General features: G+C 38.9%; 1 protein-coding gene across 11 annotated transcripts in view; it reads right to left on the bottom strand.

Moving 5' to 3' along the window:
* Positions 1-8,175: 8,175 nt before the first annotated feature.
* Positions 8,176-17,363, bottom strand: part of LOC134417878 (solute carrier organic anion transporter family member 1A2-like) — a 42,067-nt gene continuing 32,879 nt past the window's right edge. For all 11 annotated transcript variants that reach the window (XM_063155698.1, XM_063155689.1, XM_063155696.1 and 8 more), the window contains 9 exons: positions 17,216-17,314; positions 16,535-16,768; positions 14,524-14,688; positions 13,448-13,643; positions 12,460-12,625; positions 11,636-11,820; positions 11,000-11,064; positions 9,771-9,888; positions 8,176-8,908 (listed from right to left, as the gene is read on the bottom strand). In XM_063155698.1, coding sequence (XP_063011768.1) covers positions 8,749-8,908; positions 9,771-9,888; positions 11,000-11,064; positions 11,636-11,820; positions 12,460-12,625; positions 13,448-13,643; positions 14,524-14,688; positions 16,535-16,768; positions 17,216-17,314 — 1,388 coding nt within the window. In that variant the 3' untranslated portion in view covers positions 8,176-8,748. The remainder of the gene's footprint in view (positions 8,909-9,770; positions 9,889-10,999; positions 11,065-11,635; positions 11,821-12,459; positions 12,626-13,447; positions 13,644-14,523; positions 14,689-16,534; positions 16,769-17,215; positions 17,315-17,363) is intronic.

A 17,363-nucleotide genomic window follows, 5' to 3' on the forward strand; every position in this document is an offset into this window, starting at 1 on the left:
TGAATCTCCAGCACATGCTGGAACAATGCCTTAACCTGAATAATGGAATTATTGTTTAGATGTGCCTTAGTCTTACAAATAAAAAGCAGCCCAAAGAGGGGATGCTTTCAAAGCTGAAAAGAAGAAATTAAACTGCCACTGACAACCTTTGGAAAAGGGATGCCCACTTCAATGCATGCCTTTGGAAATCACCTTTTTTTACAAGTGTCTTAAGTGCAAGCTGAATTAAAAATGAACCTAATTAGCTCTGGAGAAATTTAGCTTCCAAAAATCGCAGCTCTTTTTTGCCACAGAAAGTTTGTATCAAAAGAAAATAAACAAGCAAGTCATTAGTGGAGCGCAACCCAAAGGAAATAATCTTCAGTCTATTATTACTGATAGTAACAAGATCTCTGCAAGCTCCAGCCCAGAGTGGGAGCTGCCCACTGCCTGTGCCAGCCCTGTGGGAATGGAAATTGTGCCTGAGCCGGGGGAAAGGAGCAGGGAGCTGATCACAGAGTGGGGCAGTGCCCTCCTGAGCTGAGCAGCAGGGAGAGCTGTGAACAGCTGGCTCTGTGCACATCTGTGCCAGGAGGGCACTTCCAATCTCATCTCCCTCTGGATGGTAACCCAAGGGCACAGAAGGAATCTCCTGCTGCTGGAGGAGTGCAGACCCCCTGGATTCCAGGAAATTTGGCCAAAGCCTCAGGAAGAACCCTTGTGAGCATTAGGATGGGCCCGCACAGCTGTGGTTTATCAAGGTGGTGAATGGTTAAGTGCTGGTCAGCTCTTGTATTAAAAAGTACAATCATTCAATAATTCCCAAAAAGTTTTCATCATGTCCTTGGTGGGAAACATAGAAGGAACATCTCAATACCAATTTGTTTGTATTTCTGGATGTTATAGACTTATCTTTGCTTTTTTTTAAATATCAAGAAATCCTAAAGTACTTTTACATGCAAGACTATTATTACTTATGCAACCTAGACCTGTTTTTCTACTAAATGGTGTTTCAAAAGTCCTTAAAGAAAACTTAAAACTTTGTGCTTTCACTTAAAAAGAGATGGATGTGGGAAGCTTCAAGGAAAACATTTTCTTAATTATTCTCAGATCAGTTCTTCCCTTTGCAGTTCCAAAGAAGGTTATTTTTCTTACAGTCACTTTTTGAAAAAAAAATAAATTACTTAGAGTTTTGTTTTTCAATAAAACTATGCATTAGGAATTTTTTAAGCATTAGGTTCAGTAATTGGTTTTGAGCAAGCTGGGTTTTTACATGAGAAAAATCTGAAACAAACATATTGGGAGCTATCATTAACATTGTTGAGCAGCACAAACTTAGGCAAACATCCCATGAGAATTTCTTTCTGAGGAATGCAAACAGATCACCCTCTATGATCTGGAAGAAAAGTCAGAGGTATCACTGATACATCTGGAGCTGTTCCACTCCAGGAAGCAGCACGGCTCTTTTTCACTCATGTTTCTCTGCTACAGAAGTTCTGTAAAGCAAAAAAAGTCCCCGAGACAAGTTTCTGACACTCAGCTACACAGGAGCAGTGACAACCCAATTTACTAAAAATACTTCTTTGCTTTTTGTTGTGTTAATGTCCCAAATTCTTGAAAAATAATCAAAATAATCAATGAAAATAATCTCAAAGGTAAAAAATTCACACAGTATGAACTTAAAGCAATATACACTATATACAGACATCTTTCAAGGAAGCAAAATAAAATGCTACCAAGCAGCAGTTTTCAGGGCAATAGGATGCTGATTATGACACAAATTTTGTGCATTCTTGAGACAAATCACAATGCCCCTAGTACACATAGGGAAGGTAAAGCCTTATTTTAGGGAGACTGACACTAGCAAAAATCTGAAGAATGTAAAAATATCAAAGAGAAAAAAATAATGTTAAATTGGATGAAAAACTTCGTATTAAAGTTAAAAAAATGAACACAACAGGGTGCCTGTGACACACTGGGAAAGGTTCCAAGAGAGCAAAATTAACAGGGTACAAAACAATCTCCAGAGAAGTAATAGAAGTCATGCCACCTATATTTTTAAATTTGACTTGGCAAACATCAATACATATGTGCCAAGAAATAATCTTTTACTGATGGTAAGGAATGGGATTTATTTACTGTACTCAATTTATAAAGTCAAAAGTGTTAAACCAACTCAGTCAGGACTAGAATTACAGGCCTGGGGCATTGAATTGTTCCCATCTGCTCATTACCATCCCTACCTGCATTCTCCAGCAGGAGCAAAATATAAAGGGACTTTATAAAGGGATTTTTGAATCCCCTTTGGCAGTCCCTGAGCTCCCATTTGCAGCTCTCAGTGCAATTGTTGTACCAAGGCAGAGGCACCAGATGTTTTTCTGCTGCTGTGGTGTCAGTGCCAGGGGTGTCAGCCACAGCACCCTCTGCTAATTGTGCTCCTTTCCCAGTGACCACAGGCACCATCTTTTATCCCAGAGAATATTGACTCCATATTCTTAGAAGTCCTATTTATTATTTTATGATACTATATTAAAAGAAAATTATATACTAAAACTTTAAGAAACTATAGAGAAGGGAGACATCAGAAGGCTTTACAAGAATGATAATAAAAACCTGTGACAGACTCAGAGAGCCCAACACAGCCGGCTGTGATTGGACATTAAATTAAAACAATTCACATGCTGGATAAACAATTCTCCAAATCACATTCCAAAGCAGCAAAACAGGGAGAAGCTGAAGCTTCCCATCTTCCCAGGGGAAGAAATCCTGGTGAAGGGATTTTCCATAAAATATCACAGTGACACCACCCCAAAACTCTGAGGGAACAGTTTTTCCTCCCTGTGCATCAGGGACTTATCCAGATCCCTTTCCATGCAAACACAACCCAATGGATGCTCTTGGTACCTCTTCTCCTACCTGATTACTTGTTTTTTGCACTAAAGGCATATTCAGACTAACCTCAATCTTGGTCTCTCCCTTCCTATCTCTTTATTTAAATCTGTTATTGTGATTTTGTTATAAAATCATGCAAATGAGCACTGAGAGCTCAGCTCAGCTGTCATTTAGGGCACTCAGGCCTTTGAATTTCACAAAGAGATTCCCTGGAAGACTGAACTGCAGCCCTGTCTTGGCTCCTGTGAAAAATTCACATATCAGAAAAGGGGCGAGGGAAGGTACCAATTTCACTACCCACACTGAATGATTGCAATGGCTCACCCCAGAACCAGAAAGGTTTCTGTGTGGAATGGATTTCTTTGGGATTTATCAGCCTGCAGTACTGAAGGAAAGCAGCTTTCCCACCCCCACCACTCTTTATGTCTCCAGGTGTTTACTGAAGTCATAATTCTTTTTTTAACAATACCATTGGCTGACTCTGGGTGTGTATAATATATCAAGTTCATGGTGTTCATACAGAAATAAGATTTGGAGAAATACCAGCTCTTCTCTTCTCTACATAGACTTGTCTAATTAACACAGGAAAATCCAATAGAGGCCCTTAAGGTCTCTAAGAACAGTGAATAAGTGAATCCAGCCCCTGCTGCTCAGGCCTTCCTCACCCGCAAACATAACAGGATAAATGAACAGAGGAACTTGAAAACAGTTTCGTATTTCCTATATTTGAAATTAGAAATAACTTCTTCAGCACCCAGGATGGGATTTCAGATGACAGGTTTCTACAGAAAAGGGATCCAAATGGAAAGTCCTTTAGTAGACTCCATCTGATAAATTGGAATGCTGGAAAATTGACAGAGAGCATAAAAAAGTTGTCTGTGTGTGAAACAAGTTGTCTGTGTGCACATACATATATAAATATATGTATTGAGATATATATATATAAATAAATATATATAATATACAATATATAATATATATAATAACTTGCAGGAATATTCCTTTCAGATATCTATGTGTGTATAAATATATACGATTATATATAAAATAGATAGATATATAAAATATTTATGTTTATATATTTATATAAATATATATGCATATATGTATATATCTATTTATATATATAAATATATATATATTTATACACTCATAGATATCTGAAAGGAATATTCCTGCAAGATTCTGGCCATGGAAGTAGAACTTACAAAGCACCAGCAGCAGCAGCAACATTGCAAATGCTGCTGTCCTCTTATGCAAACTCCCCAGGGAGAACATTCAGAGTTACCACAGGAGGTAAAAAACTACATCACCACCACCACCAAAAGTAAAGTAAAACAAACCACAAATCAAACAAAACAAAAGGCATAACAAAAAAACCCCGCAAGTCTTGTGCTCTCTAGGGAATTTTTTTAAACTCTGAACATTTCTGCAGCACTGAAGCTGGCTTTCCCCATGATTATGTGTTTATATTAGGAAGTTTCCTGGAGCAGAAGGAGCAGCCATGGTGTGCCAGCAGCCTGCAGCTGTGCCATGCAGAGAGCTGCCCTGGAACAATGGAACAGCACAGGTACAGCATGAACTGCCCCCTCTGTGTCTCATTAACCTCACCTGAGGAGTTTGTGTTCTCAAAGCTGATTTTGGAACCATTATCCTCACAAAGCCAGGCAGCCTTTCCTCCAACACAGGGGGGCAAGGCCTTTTAAAATCAAAACCTCTGGAATGAACTCCTTGTTTAAAACCCCCATTTCCCACCTGTAATGGGGATTTCTGCCCCTTGCTCTTGCTCTGCCATGTAAGGATCCAGCAAGGATCTGCCACCCAAGTTCACAACCCTGAGCAAAAGCCCTGAGCACCTCTCCTGGAAATTAACAGGCACAAATGTGGTGGTTTTGGTTTGCTAATTTGAGATTATTTTGGTTAATGTATTAATGAGTGTAGTGGGGTTAGTGTTGGCTAATTACTAGTGCACTTATTGGAATGTATTTACTTCTTTTTGTTGTTGTTGTTGTGATATAGGATTAGGAGAAAAGTTTAAAACTTTAAAAGGGTATAAAGAAAAAAATTATTAACATTAAATAAGAGAGTAAAAAAATTTAGAATAAAATTTTTAGGATAGTTCTCTTTTTCTTATCATATTTTCTTTCTTAATGATAATGTAAAGAAACAAAGCTTGAAATTTTAATTCGTTTACTACTTTTAGAATAGTCACACTTCTGGCCTGGAGTTACAGCATGGTCTCTTCCAAAAGTGAAGTCAGGCATTGCAATACCTTAAATTTCACTTCCCAAAGGGATCATGTGTGTTTTATCCTGTGATTTTAGCCCGCTGTGATTTAAGAAATGTATGCCCTTGATTCCCTGGACAAAGCAAGAGAGGGGCAATTACCAGGTAATTTTCTACATTCTCAGAGAAAGTCCTAAACAAAGAAAGTTCAAAATCCCAAGCATCATAACTGGGAACACTTCATGCCTTGTTAAGAAAGGAAAAGACTAACAACAATTCTGCGTGGAAAAAAAAAAAAAGAAAAAGCAGCAGTATCCAGCCAAGAAGTTGTTGCTGGATATATCCAGTTTGTGTCACATGGCCAGACTTACATAAACTAAAAAGTGATTTGGCTTCTTTGCATGCCAGATCCCACCCCAGGTATTCCCAGGGTGTTCCTCCCACAGCCACCGCTGAATCAGCTTCTGGTACCATGGTTTGCTGGGATGAGAAAACCCTGCAGGGAAGAGTCAGCTGCTAAAACTCCACTTGAGACAGAAAGGTTACAAGGCCTGTAAAACACTGCTCACCACTGATGAAATTACCCAAAATTGTTAGTGTTAATTTAAGAGGTTTGTATCCCAAACACAAAGCCAGCATCATATCACAATCAGACATGACCTCAACCAAATTACAGTGTAAGGATGCAGCTTCGGTCATCACACCTCCCTTCTGTCCACTAATTAAAATCAGCTTGTCAGGTAACATATTTGCCTCCCAAATGAGTAATTTTCTCTCAAGAAAAAAATAAAAAAAAACCAACCCCCCCCCCAAAAAAAAAAAAAAAAAAAAAAACCAAAAAAAAAAACCACCCAAAAAAACTATGAAACTATGATCATAGCTTGGGCAATGTGCATAATCAGAAGTGTTTATCATGTGCATCAAGAATAGGTTTCAATTCTTTAAAGCTGGAAGCAGCAGGGCAACAATGAAGTTTATACCAGCCACAGGATTTTTTAAGATACAGATAAGACTGTAAAATAATGAGAGACTTAGCAATTAAGTAGCTGATGAAATTAAAATACAGATAAAATAGTGAAAACAAACAAAAAAACCACATAGTCTTCTCATGCACAAAGATGTGCATTTTACAAAGCAGTGACATTTTTCAGTGGGACTGAGGATTTGTTATTTCTTTGAAAATGATGGCTCAACAGCTGGTCCCAGTCAAAAAAACCCCAATGGAACATCAAAGATCATTACAAAAGACCTTGAGTACAAAATGCTAGATAAATACATGTTAGAAATTCTAGATAAACACTTGTGCGCACAGTTTGTGTATCATTGCCTTTAAAATACCTCCAAGTTCATCAAATTGCCTGAAAAGCTTCAAGTGTTTGCTTCTCAGTGTTTTTCTCAGTGTTTGACAGCTCCCATATCCAGGCACCACCACCCTGCCTGCCCGGACACACAGCCTGGGGCTTTTTCACTGCTACATTGTCAGGCAGGTGAAGCAGAACAATTAAACACAGCGTTAATATATCCACTGAAATGCTAAATTTAAGACTTTCCTGCAGAAATTCTAATTTTAGAACTTGGAAACATTCCTATCTGCTTCCTCTCACTTCAACACACAGGGAGTTATCCAAGTCTGACCCTTTGGCAATGCTCCACATAAGTGGCACAGATTTGCCTACTTGACAAAGCCCTATTGTTTCTCACAGCTGTGAAATTCTGCTGCTCTGTAACTTTTCCTGTTTCCCAGGTTACCCTGGCACCAAGCTGTGACTAAATGTCTGCAAAGGGTTTTTAACTCCAGCTTTGGAGGAATATGACCACAAGGAAGAATGATGGCTCCCAGTGAGTGTCCCTCGCTAGCAAGAACAATGCTCAAAATCAGCTTCAAATGTCCACAAAGCCTCTGGGATATCTCTGTGTTGCTTTGATTTTTTTAAAGTTTTTTGATGTTTTCATTTTTGTAACAAACTTTCTCACATACTTTGTATAAATAACTTATTGGTTTGCATTTTTTATGGAAGAAGAGAAATGTAATAGACTGTTAGATTGTCCAGTGTCATTGCAGAGGTAGCACTGTCACCCTCCAATCAACTGTCACATTTGGAAATCTATAAATGTCAGAGTCAGAATTAAATTTCTCTCTTTTTTACCTTAAAAAATCCAATGTCCACATATTTCTGTTTCATGTCCTACAGTGACAATCTGTGATTTAATAGGGAGCTGAATTCTCTGCTCTGCTCCTGGCTGCATCATATTCGTAATTCTTCCATTCCCCTTCCTCATGTTCAGCTCCATCATCCAATACAAAGGGAGACAGGGAAAAGGACAGATCTTTTCAAAAGAATCAGCTTTAAGAATCACTTGGATTTGAAGAAACTTTAGATTTTGGAGCTAATTTCCTGCTCTGGGAGAGGAAATGGATCTTTTCTCCCTGACCCCACAAGGACAGGAAGCAATTCCAAGCACACACATATAGATGTCAATAAGACACCTTAAAGTAATCAGATTGTAACTGAATTAATAAACTCTTTTGGCAAAATATCCTTCCCACTTCCTGGTGGCTGCAGAAGGTCCCAGGTGGTTTAAATGGGAGCAGGTCTGTGCTATATAGAAAAAACTAGTAGGAAATACTTGCAGGTACTGGAGCACCTGTAGGAAATTTGTAGGAAATATTTGCAGGTCTGTGGTAGTTCCACAAACTCCCTGCATGCCATATGCAGTAGGATAACCAGAACCTGTAATTAAATAAATAAAATAAAAGAACCAGGACCTGTAACAAAACGCCTCAAGAAGTTATTGCATGGGCACTGGCAGACAGACCTAAGGGTGCTCTGCCCTGGGGCCAAACATGAGGCACTGCCAAATTAGATGTTAAACATGCATGCATCAAACTACAGAGGCACCTTGTATAACTCAGATCAGCAGGGTTTTCTTTCATTTTTGTTACCTGAGACATTTAGGGTTTTATTTCCCTAGATATTTCAGACATGCCAGGGCAACAGGTAACTGAAGTAATGATTCCTGATTACCTTTCCTTGCCAATGCTCAATTCAAATCTTAAAACATCACCATAACACAGCATTTTTAAAAATGTATTTTTAAAAATTTATTGTTATTACCACAACACCCAGACCATATCATAAACCAATATATTGACCACCTATACTATGCAGAATAACAAATAATCCCTGCCTGAAAGGACTGATAATATCATTAAATAAGTTTGTGGAAAACTGGGGCCCAAAGAAGCCACAAATGCTGTCTACAATCAGTGACACTCTGACAGAAACCATGTAAGAATTCCTAGATGAAATCTGGCATCACTTGGAGTCAAATGCAAAATTCTCTCTATTTTCAGTGAAACAGCACTGAACAGATATGTTCCTGCTCCAGGGCCCTTTGCTCAGACAACTCAAACCTGGCACTTCATAAGTTTTCTTTTTTCTACCCCTTGCTCTTTTGCACCAAACATATTTTTCCCATGCCTTGTGTTTATAAATTGATATTTTTATAATGTAAGTAGGATAGAACTATGTGTAATTCTAGTAATCTCTGTCCAAGTGTTCCTTACTGAAAGTACAAAATTTTTCACAAGGATATACCCAATATTTACACTGCAATGTTTTTTTTCCGAACATGTCCTTCTATGAAATGCTATTTCACTGCTTCTTGTCCTTTATCCTGCATTTCTATTGGTTCATTTAATAAGACTGGCTTTTCAGATTTCAGTTGCTTCTTTAAAATGAGCAGAACAAGTGTGCTTGGGATGTAGGACACTCCACGTAACACTGCTGGTAGGCCAAGATAGAGCCACCTGAAATAAATAATGAATGTCATTAAAGATATGCATTTGTAAAAAAAGGACAAAACTATTCAGCAAAAACATTGCTGTGTGAAGGTTACAAAGCCACTCTAAAGATTGTGCCCTGATGCTTTTGGGTCTCACAGAAGATGAGAATGTGAGAATAGAGAATATGAAAAGGTAAAATGGCCTTTTACCTCTCCCAGTTTCAGGCAAATGATTTAGCAAGTTAGGCACCTGGTACTCCTATGGCTTTATCCATAGGGAAAAGAGAGAGTCCTGAAAGGGCTCAGACTACCTGATTAAAGTTTCTAAGTATTCATAAGAATATTCTTCCAAACCAACTTCAACACAGTATTACAAGGAATTAGTATGAGGCCACAAGTTTGACAAGACTTTTCTTTAAAAATTGCACATCAGTCCTTGAAGGACTACAAAAACATGAAGTGCAGTATTCTGGGCCAATTTCCAAGTTGAGTAGCTGTATCTTCTCCATAAAATTCTTCTTTTTGAAATTCAAGTACTGTTTCAACCATTTCCTGTTCAAAGATATTGCAGTCACCCACTGAACCTTTTACCCACATGTGCTAAGTGCTTTTCAGTATTTTTATCATAACTCAGTGTTTTCAGAGCTTGTTCTCATGAGAGGTTATTAGTGAATATTATGGCACCAGAACATTTCTGTTCAAAGGTTTTTCCAATGTCTGTGTCAAAGGTTGCACTTTGCAAATAATGCCAATGTCAAGTAAAGTTGTATTGTATCTCTAACACAGGAGCAGTTTGTCTGCTAGGGAGAAAAAGTGCATAAAATTACATCTCTACTCATGCAATAATAGAGTAAGAAGGAGAAATTTAAATGAAGCAGAAAACATACCTGTATGTGACAACATCATACATCCTACACGCTCCTTCTCCACCACAAGTCATGGTACCCCACTTCAAGCAAGTGGTGTCTATCAAAGCTCCAAAATAAATGGGAGATGGAATTCCAGCTGAAAAGAACATGAGTAAAATTTCTGTGATTTCCTTCTGGTTATCAGATCCACCAGAGAGCCTATGCTGTTTGTCACCCACTCCATCTGTCCTGTCCTCTTGCAGCATGAGCCTCATTCTCTATTTATCTTCTGCCCCCTCTTTTTCCTGCCCTCAGCCAAAGATTTTCTTCCCTGCTGCCTGTGAAACAACATCCACATGCAGCAGCATGGACAGTGTTTCCTATTCAGAACTCAAGGTTCTCTCTCATCAGTGAGAGTCAATGCTGCCTTCAATAAACATAAACAATAAGAGTGAAGGAATGCCAAATGGCTTTCCAGTGAGCAGCAGATGTAGTCCTGTGTCCTGCTTTCTGCAATATACAGTTAATACAGTTGATTTTCTTCTTAGCAGCTGGTACAGTGCTATGGTTTGGATTTAATATCAGAATAATGTTGATAACACAGTAATGTTTTAGCTGCTGCTAAGGAGGGCTGACATCAAGGAGCTCTCTGTGTCTCATGCTCTGTTTGTGAGGAGCTGCACAGGAAACCAGGGGGGAGCATGGCCCAAACTGGCCAAAGGGAAATTCCACAACCTTCAGTGTCATGTTGAGTACACAGAGTGGAGAGAAGTGGCAGGGAGGGACTGATTGAGGACTGTTTGGGAGTGGGATGGGTATTGGTCAACAGCTCACAAACAATTTTATTCTGCATCACTTTTTGTTCTTTTGTTTTATTCCTCTCTCTATTTTTCCTATTATTATTATTATATTTTACTTTCTTTCCATGCTAAACTATTCTTTATTTAACCTGCATGCTCTACCTTTTTTTCCAGCTCTCTCCCCTATTCCATGTGGGAGGAGAATAAGTGGATGCATGGTACTTAGATCCTGACTGGGGTTAAACCAAGATACCAGCCTATTATCCATTAAAAAAAATCGCAAACTGCAAGCAGTTCTACTTTGCCATGCTCTGAGAGCTGTGAAAAAGAATTCCTAAATGGCTCCTGATCAAAGGCACTCCACAGAAGCAATGACTCCTGTGCCATGCCCACAGCCCTGATGGGATCCTTCTCTAGCTCTAGGTCAGACCTAACTGCTCTTCTGAAGTGTGTGAGATATTTTCTTACCAAACACTCTTGAAGCCAGCCCATGGATACCCACTCCAAATGACTTCTCTTCAGGCTTTAGAGACCTGTATCATAATGTAATAACTGTGATGATAATTGCATTGTACAATTATTCATAGAGGTGACATTAATAAGAGATGTTTAACCTTTTTTTTAATCAAATTCTTCATCACATTAGGCCCAAACCATTCTAATAATGATCTCATTATGCTCATTAGGTGATGTTTGCTGAAAAGTTCCTTATCTAGGACTGCCAAATCACAAAAGGAAAAGCTTCTATCAGGGTATGGTATCAGGGCCAACACAAAGTGCAGCGCAGTTGTGCCTTAACTCAACATCATAAGTTATCATTTGATTAAAATTATTGATAAACTCCCAGGTATCACACACCACTCAATATCCCACTGCCCTGACTCAAGGCTCCTGCATTCATTCAGGATAAAGCTGACAGCCAGAAGCTGCATCAGATTACAAAGGTGACATGACACTGAACCTTAACAACACAGAAATGACATCAGATTTCTCTGCTCTTCCTCCTTCCACATGGAAACTAAACACCTTTTAATTCCCTGGAGAATTAAAACCTCAGAATAAAAAGTCTGGTAGATTTCATAAGACAAGGAAATTTTACTGTACCTCATTAAGACCATGTATCCAGGCATGGCTGCTAAGGAAAAAATGAAGCTGCAGACTAATGTCAGGATTAAAAAATAATGGAGCATCTTGTCACAGCTTTCATGTCCATCACAGTGGCCCAGAGTTGCAGAGATGTTTTGAGATGAAAACCCTGAGGCTGCAACACAGGTGCAGTTTTCAAATACCTATCAAAAGAGTATTTTAATCGCACAGATTGTCCAAACTCACACTCTGATGGCAAAGCCACACTGTTGGCACCCATCTCACTGCCTCCTGCTCTCAAACCTGTTACTCATGAGCAGCACTGCACTGAGCCTCCCTCCCAGTTGGCCAGCCACAGGTCCAGCCATCCCTGTATTTAGGGATAAAAGTTCCATAATGCCTGGTTACCTGACATTTTACCTTTAAATCTACAGGGTCAAAGAGATTATAATAATCTCTTTAATAGTTCATGCTATAGAATTTCATTTTGGTTAAAATGTTCTTGGGCACTCAGATTTCCAGTTGGCAGCACCTTCAGGATAATTTCTCACTCCTTGTTAAGCATTTAATATTCCTTTAGTTCTTAAGAGAGAAGAATTGCCCTTCATTATATTTTTTATTTTCCTATGCAGTTTGAAATTTCTGGTGCTACTCAATGAATTTGTTCAAATTTTTTACCTTATATATTCAATGTACATGAATATATAAGGTATAAGGTAAAAACATATTAATATATATTATATGTGCATTAATTATGTATATGATTCCCCATCCTATATTGGTATAAATATTTGCCACCTACTTGATTTCACAGTTACAGTACAATAAAATGTATGCTTTACCAAACTCCTTCCAGTTCCTCTTGAAGATTTACATCCAGCAAGACAAGGTGACACATAAGTGATCCCATTGCTCCCACAAACTGGGTCCCAGATTTTAAGTGGGCAATCACAATCCATGTTGCAGCCAGCCAGGAGAGTATTTTCTGCATATGAAACTTGTTCTATTCTGAAACACATTCAGAAGATGAATTAATATTTCAGTAATGAGATACCCACAGTAACCCCATGCAATGCTTAAGATTCTATTCTAGCTCGAGTGTTGAATCAGGACCCAACCCTACATGCTCCTGCCCTGAAGTCATGCCTTTTTATCTCTCTATAGGACACTAAATTGTATTGTATCACATTAATATAGTAAATAAGGTATGAATACTCCACAGCTTTTTTCTTATCTATGGCCTGTATATTTTCAATTGTCCATAAGGGTTGTATCTATCAGCACCTCCATGTCCATTTTACAGACACAAAGCACAACCTGGCCTAGTGGAAGTGTCCCTGCCATGGGGCAGGGAGTTTGGAGATAGAGACTCTTTAAGATCCCTTCCAACCCAAACCATTCGAAGATTCCCAATGATCAATGGTGGATTTCAAATCAAGAAACTTCAGATAAAATACCCTCTGATAACTTGATAGTAATCAAATTTGAGTAAACCAGTGTAAGAACAAGAAGGGGATTTGTTCCTCTCTTATTCTGAAATTGCACTCATGTATGCCTGATTTCACCAACAATTTTTATTTTCACCTGCAGTTACAGACTTTACTATCTGTATTAGTAAAAGAATTAATATGGACATACAACTGCATGGATATCTTTTTTAATACACTTTTGTTGTTTGAAAAAGGCATCACAGACCTAATGTCTAATGCAAGCAGAAAGCCTTGAGAATTTAGAAAAGGGAATTGCAATGGAGCTTCTGGCTGATTCTTGACAAGAAAAATCATCCTGGTGTTTTAAGACTGAAGTCCTCCTGAGTCCCAAAACACATACCCTTGATAGGAAACTGTTAGACCAGCAACTGGTGAGGTATCACAGACAGTCCAATAGGCAGCAAAGTAGAGAAGGTATTCCAGTAAAGATACCCAAAATGCTATGCTCGCAGCCTGATAGATATTTATCTTGAATTTCTTCATGAACAAGCCTCCAGAAAAATACCCAACGCATAGAACTGGCAAGTTGTAAACACCTAGTTAAACAAGTGAAACTTCCATGTTAAAATAAAGGAGACCATCAAAGCTACTCTACTACAGGGCAGCTAGAGAGGGAGCTATAGAGCTGCTGTGAGGGAAGGTTTGTTTGGCAAAGACTCAAAGGGTGCCTGGGGCTGAATAATTTAACTACAATCAGAAATGGTCTCTGCTAATTTCCTTTCACAGCCAAAACCTCTGCCAAAGTCAACAGTAGGTGAGAACTGCTTGGGGAGGGATCTACAGGGTAGGGCTAAAATTATTCATTGGAAAACGGCAATCTAGAGTTGCACTCTAGGTCCCACTCAAAAACAACAACAAAAACAAAACAAACAAACAAAAAATAATAATAAGAAAAAAATTATATTGTTTCAATCCAGCCTCTGACTGGGAAACTCAACAAAAAGATCTGTGCACATCTTAATTAAGTGCACATCTTAATTAAGTGCACATCTTAATGCACTCTAAGCATGACAGAAAGGAGGAACAGGCTTTCAGTTTTGAGATGAGATTACTGAATGTGCTCTCACATCATTCTTTGATGATTGATGCTTAAAAGAAGCAAATTCTGACTGAAAGACTCGTTGGAAATGGTTTCACACAAGCATCACATGGCTTAGTTTCATATCAGCTGAATTTTTGGACCCAATTCAAAAGATGGGAATTAGATTATAAAATTGTGCACAAAAAATTAGATGTTTAGCAGAAAATGCATTGGCATTTAGAAATGTTTTGTAATGTGATATCCCTCACCTGTAGAAGCATTTAACCTTAGTATGTATATATAAATACACATGAACATAAGTATATATGTGAAAATATAGATAATTTAAATAGAGACATCACTAATTGATAGAACATAACAAAATGCAAACATACCAATCAAAAAGATGGCATCTGATGCAGATTTCCCAAACTGCTGTTCCAGATACTTGGGCATGAAGGATATCATGCCATCAAAGGCACTGAACTGTAGCACAGTTATGCATATAAATAACATATACACAGGGTTGTGGAACAGAGCCTTGAGGAAGGGGATGAAATCTGCAAGGAAATAATGCCTTGAGTTAGTGTGATGCTTTATGAAAACAATGTGGCTGTGAGGGAAAGGGGGGAACAGAAATGGTCCTGAGCTGGACCAGGATAAACCTTGTGCTTTGCCAGACACCACAGGCCAAAGATCCCTTGCTTAGTCCAGGGTGTCCTCTACCCAGAGATACCCTCACACTCACACATGCACACCAGTGCAGCTCTTCCGTATAAAAAAATAATAAATAAATCACAGCAGCAGCAGCTACTGCTCCATCTTCCCTCCCTTTTCTCTCATCTAATGCCCCCAGAGCACTCAGCAAAAGCCCTGTCCTGCAGCTGGCATCCAGAGGGGTGAAATGCGCTCCAGAGCTGTGACAAGCTGCCCCAGAGGGCTGAATTCTGATTTTGGGGTTTGCTGCTGGGGCAGAAGAGGCCTGAAGAGAGCTGTGAGCACAGTTATTCACACCATCCTCTCATAATCTGCATCAGCCAGTCTTCAGCCAAGTAAGCATCTGAGAAACTGATTCACACAGGTCTTTCCTCTGAATAATGCCCATTGCCAGGATTTGAACCATAAAAAAAGCCCCACAATTCCCCTTTGTCTAATGTTCTCTCTTAATCAATGTGCTGAGCTATTGTCAAGAAACTCTGCAGATAAATTAAGGCATCTACAAAACAATGACTGGGCCTCACTGAAAGTGGGCACCACTTAGGATGGGTGTATATCTTCCAGAGCTAAACAAGGACCTTATTAGAAGTAGCTCTGTATGCAAATCTTTCAAAAATTAGTCAAATCTTAGAAACACTAGAAATAAGCTGCATTATTTACAGATGCAGTGACATTTTTAATCATAGCTTCTTAAGGAAATTTTATTGTTGTTAAATTAGTTTTATTTTAGGTTATTTTTTTACTATAAAAACATTCCTATAACCCTGGAGCACTAAGGAGCCACACCTGAGCTTGGAGAGCAGTATTTTATTCATGGATTCATTTAAGGCTAGGTGGCAGCAGAAAGAGATGCTCTGGTTATCAAGATGAAGCTGCAATATCAGCCAGGACCTAAGGACTCACTCTGGGTGTGATGGATCTGCAGGACCCAGTTGGAAAAGCACAGAGAGGGAGCTGCCACTTGGAATTTACTCGCTGAAAATTTCTGAGGTCCTGTCAGAGGGCCCTGAGCAGGACAGGCTGCTCTGAAGATCATAGCCTTTGATATAGTTTATTCACTTGCATTTCCAACCAGGAAATGTAGGAAGGATTTTTCCTTTAAATAAGGAAGGGAAAAAAATATGCTCCTACTCTTGTAGGAGCTCCTACTCCATGTTCTTACATAGATTTGAAAGATCAGAGATGTGAAAGCTGCCAGGTGAATAAATGTGAGTGGAATACATCTTTGTTCAGCAATAATTAAATGTTTATGAGGGTTAATTTTCTGTCAATTCCCTTTTAGGGCTTTCAGCTGTACTCAAGAAATGCATAAGATTTATGTTGGGTTTCTGCTTTTCTACCCAGTGAATGTGGGACACAAACAACTAATATCTGCACCTCATGCCCAGCTCACTGAGCTGTAATATTTCTACTCAGATTTCAGAGCTTCAGCCCTTTCCTGGGAAGAAGAGATCTGCGTACACCTGAATTGCAAGAGGGGAAAAGGAAGGATCCAGATCCCATATCTATGAAATCAGCTTTTTTCCTCTGCAAGGAGCCATTCTAAATTCCTGTACAAATCCCTTGAACTGCAGACACATCAAAACAGAGCGGGCACTGCACATCTTGGACCCACCTTTAATTACAAAGTACACAGAGTTCACACCTTAGGACTAAAGCTAGAAAGGAATAAAATGCAACACAACTTGCCTTTAGCAATTTCATACATGGTCTGCTTGGCTTCATTCTTATCATTTTCTTGCAATGGTGTTGCAGTTTTTTCACGTGTCTCCTCAGGTTCATTGGTTTCACCTTCCTTCACCAAGGACTTGGGCAAGAACCAGAATGGAATTGCCACCAGCAGATTGAGCAGCGCACAGATCAAAATGCCTAGCCACCAGGCCCCAACCCAGCGGGCATCTGTGGCTGCTATAGTTATCTCATCTGGAATAAAACACAAAAACAGACTTCTTGATCACTTCAGAAACATTCTTTGCTGTCATTTTGGGCTTTCCCAGTCACCTCTGACATAAAAGCATTTTAATGATTCTTAAAATGAGGCTTATGAAAGAGCATATTCTCCAGTTTTCTTTTCTAATGTTGCTAATTTTCTGGCAAATTTCAGTGGCTTGTATTAAGTTAATTCTAGTCCTTTCCTCTGTTAAGCCAGAAGACACAATTTTTCAACAGATAATTTACAAGCAGATTGATTTGTTTACCTATGAACTGAAAATTATAAACCAATCTTCTATTCTAAAAAAACGCCAACAAACTCATGGTGTTATTAACTCCTGGTGGGATTAATTCATATTAGCAAGGAAACGTCTTTTAGCTCTGAAAAATACACCAACTACAGACTTAAAAATAAGGTTTTATATGTTCACCCATTACCTGCACCTACTGATCCAATGTCAACAAACAGCTCTGCACAGAATGAAGCCAACAACAAACCAAGGAAGGGGCCAATTACAGTTGCTGTATGTAGACATGCTAGAGTGGGAAAAAGAGAAAACATTCTAAATTAGAACCCAGTCACAAT

This window comes from Melospiza melodia, chromosome 4 (assembly GCF_035770615.1).
Source record: "Melospiza melodia melodia isolate bMelMel2 chromosome 4, bMelMel2.pri, whole genome shotgun sequence".
Taxonomy (NCBI): Eukaryota; Metazoa; Chordata; class Aves; order Passeriformes; family Passerellidae; genus Melospiza; species Melospiza melodia.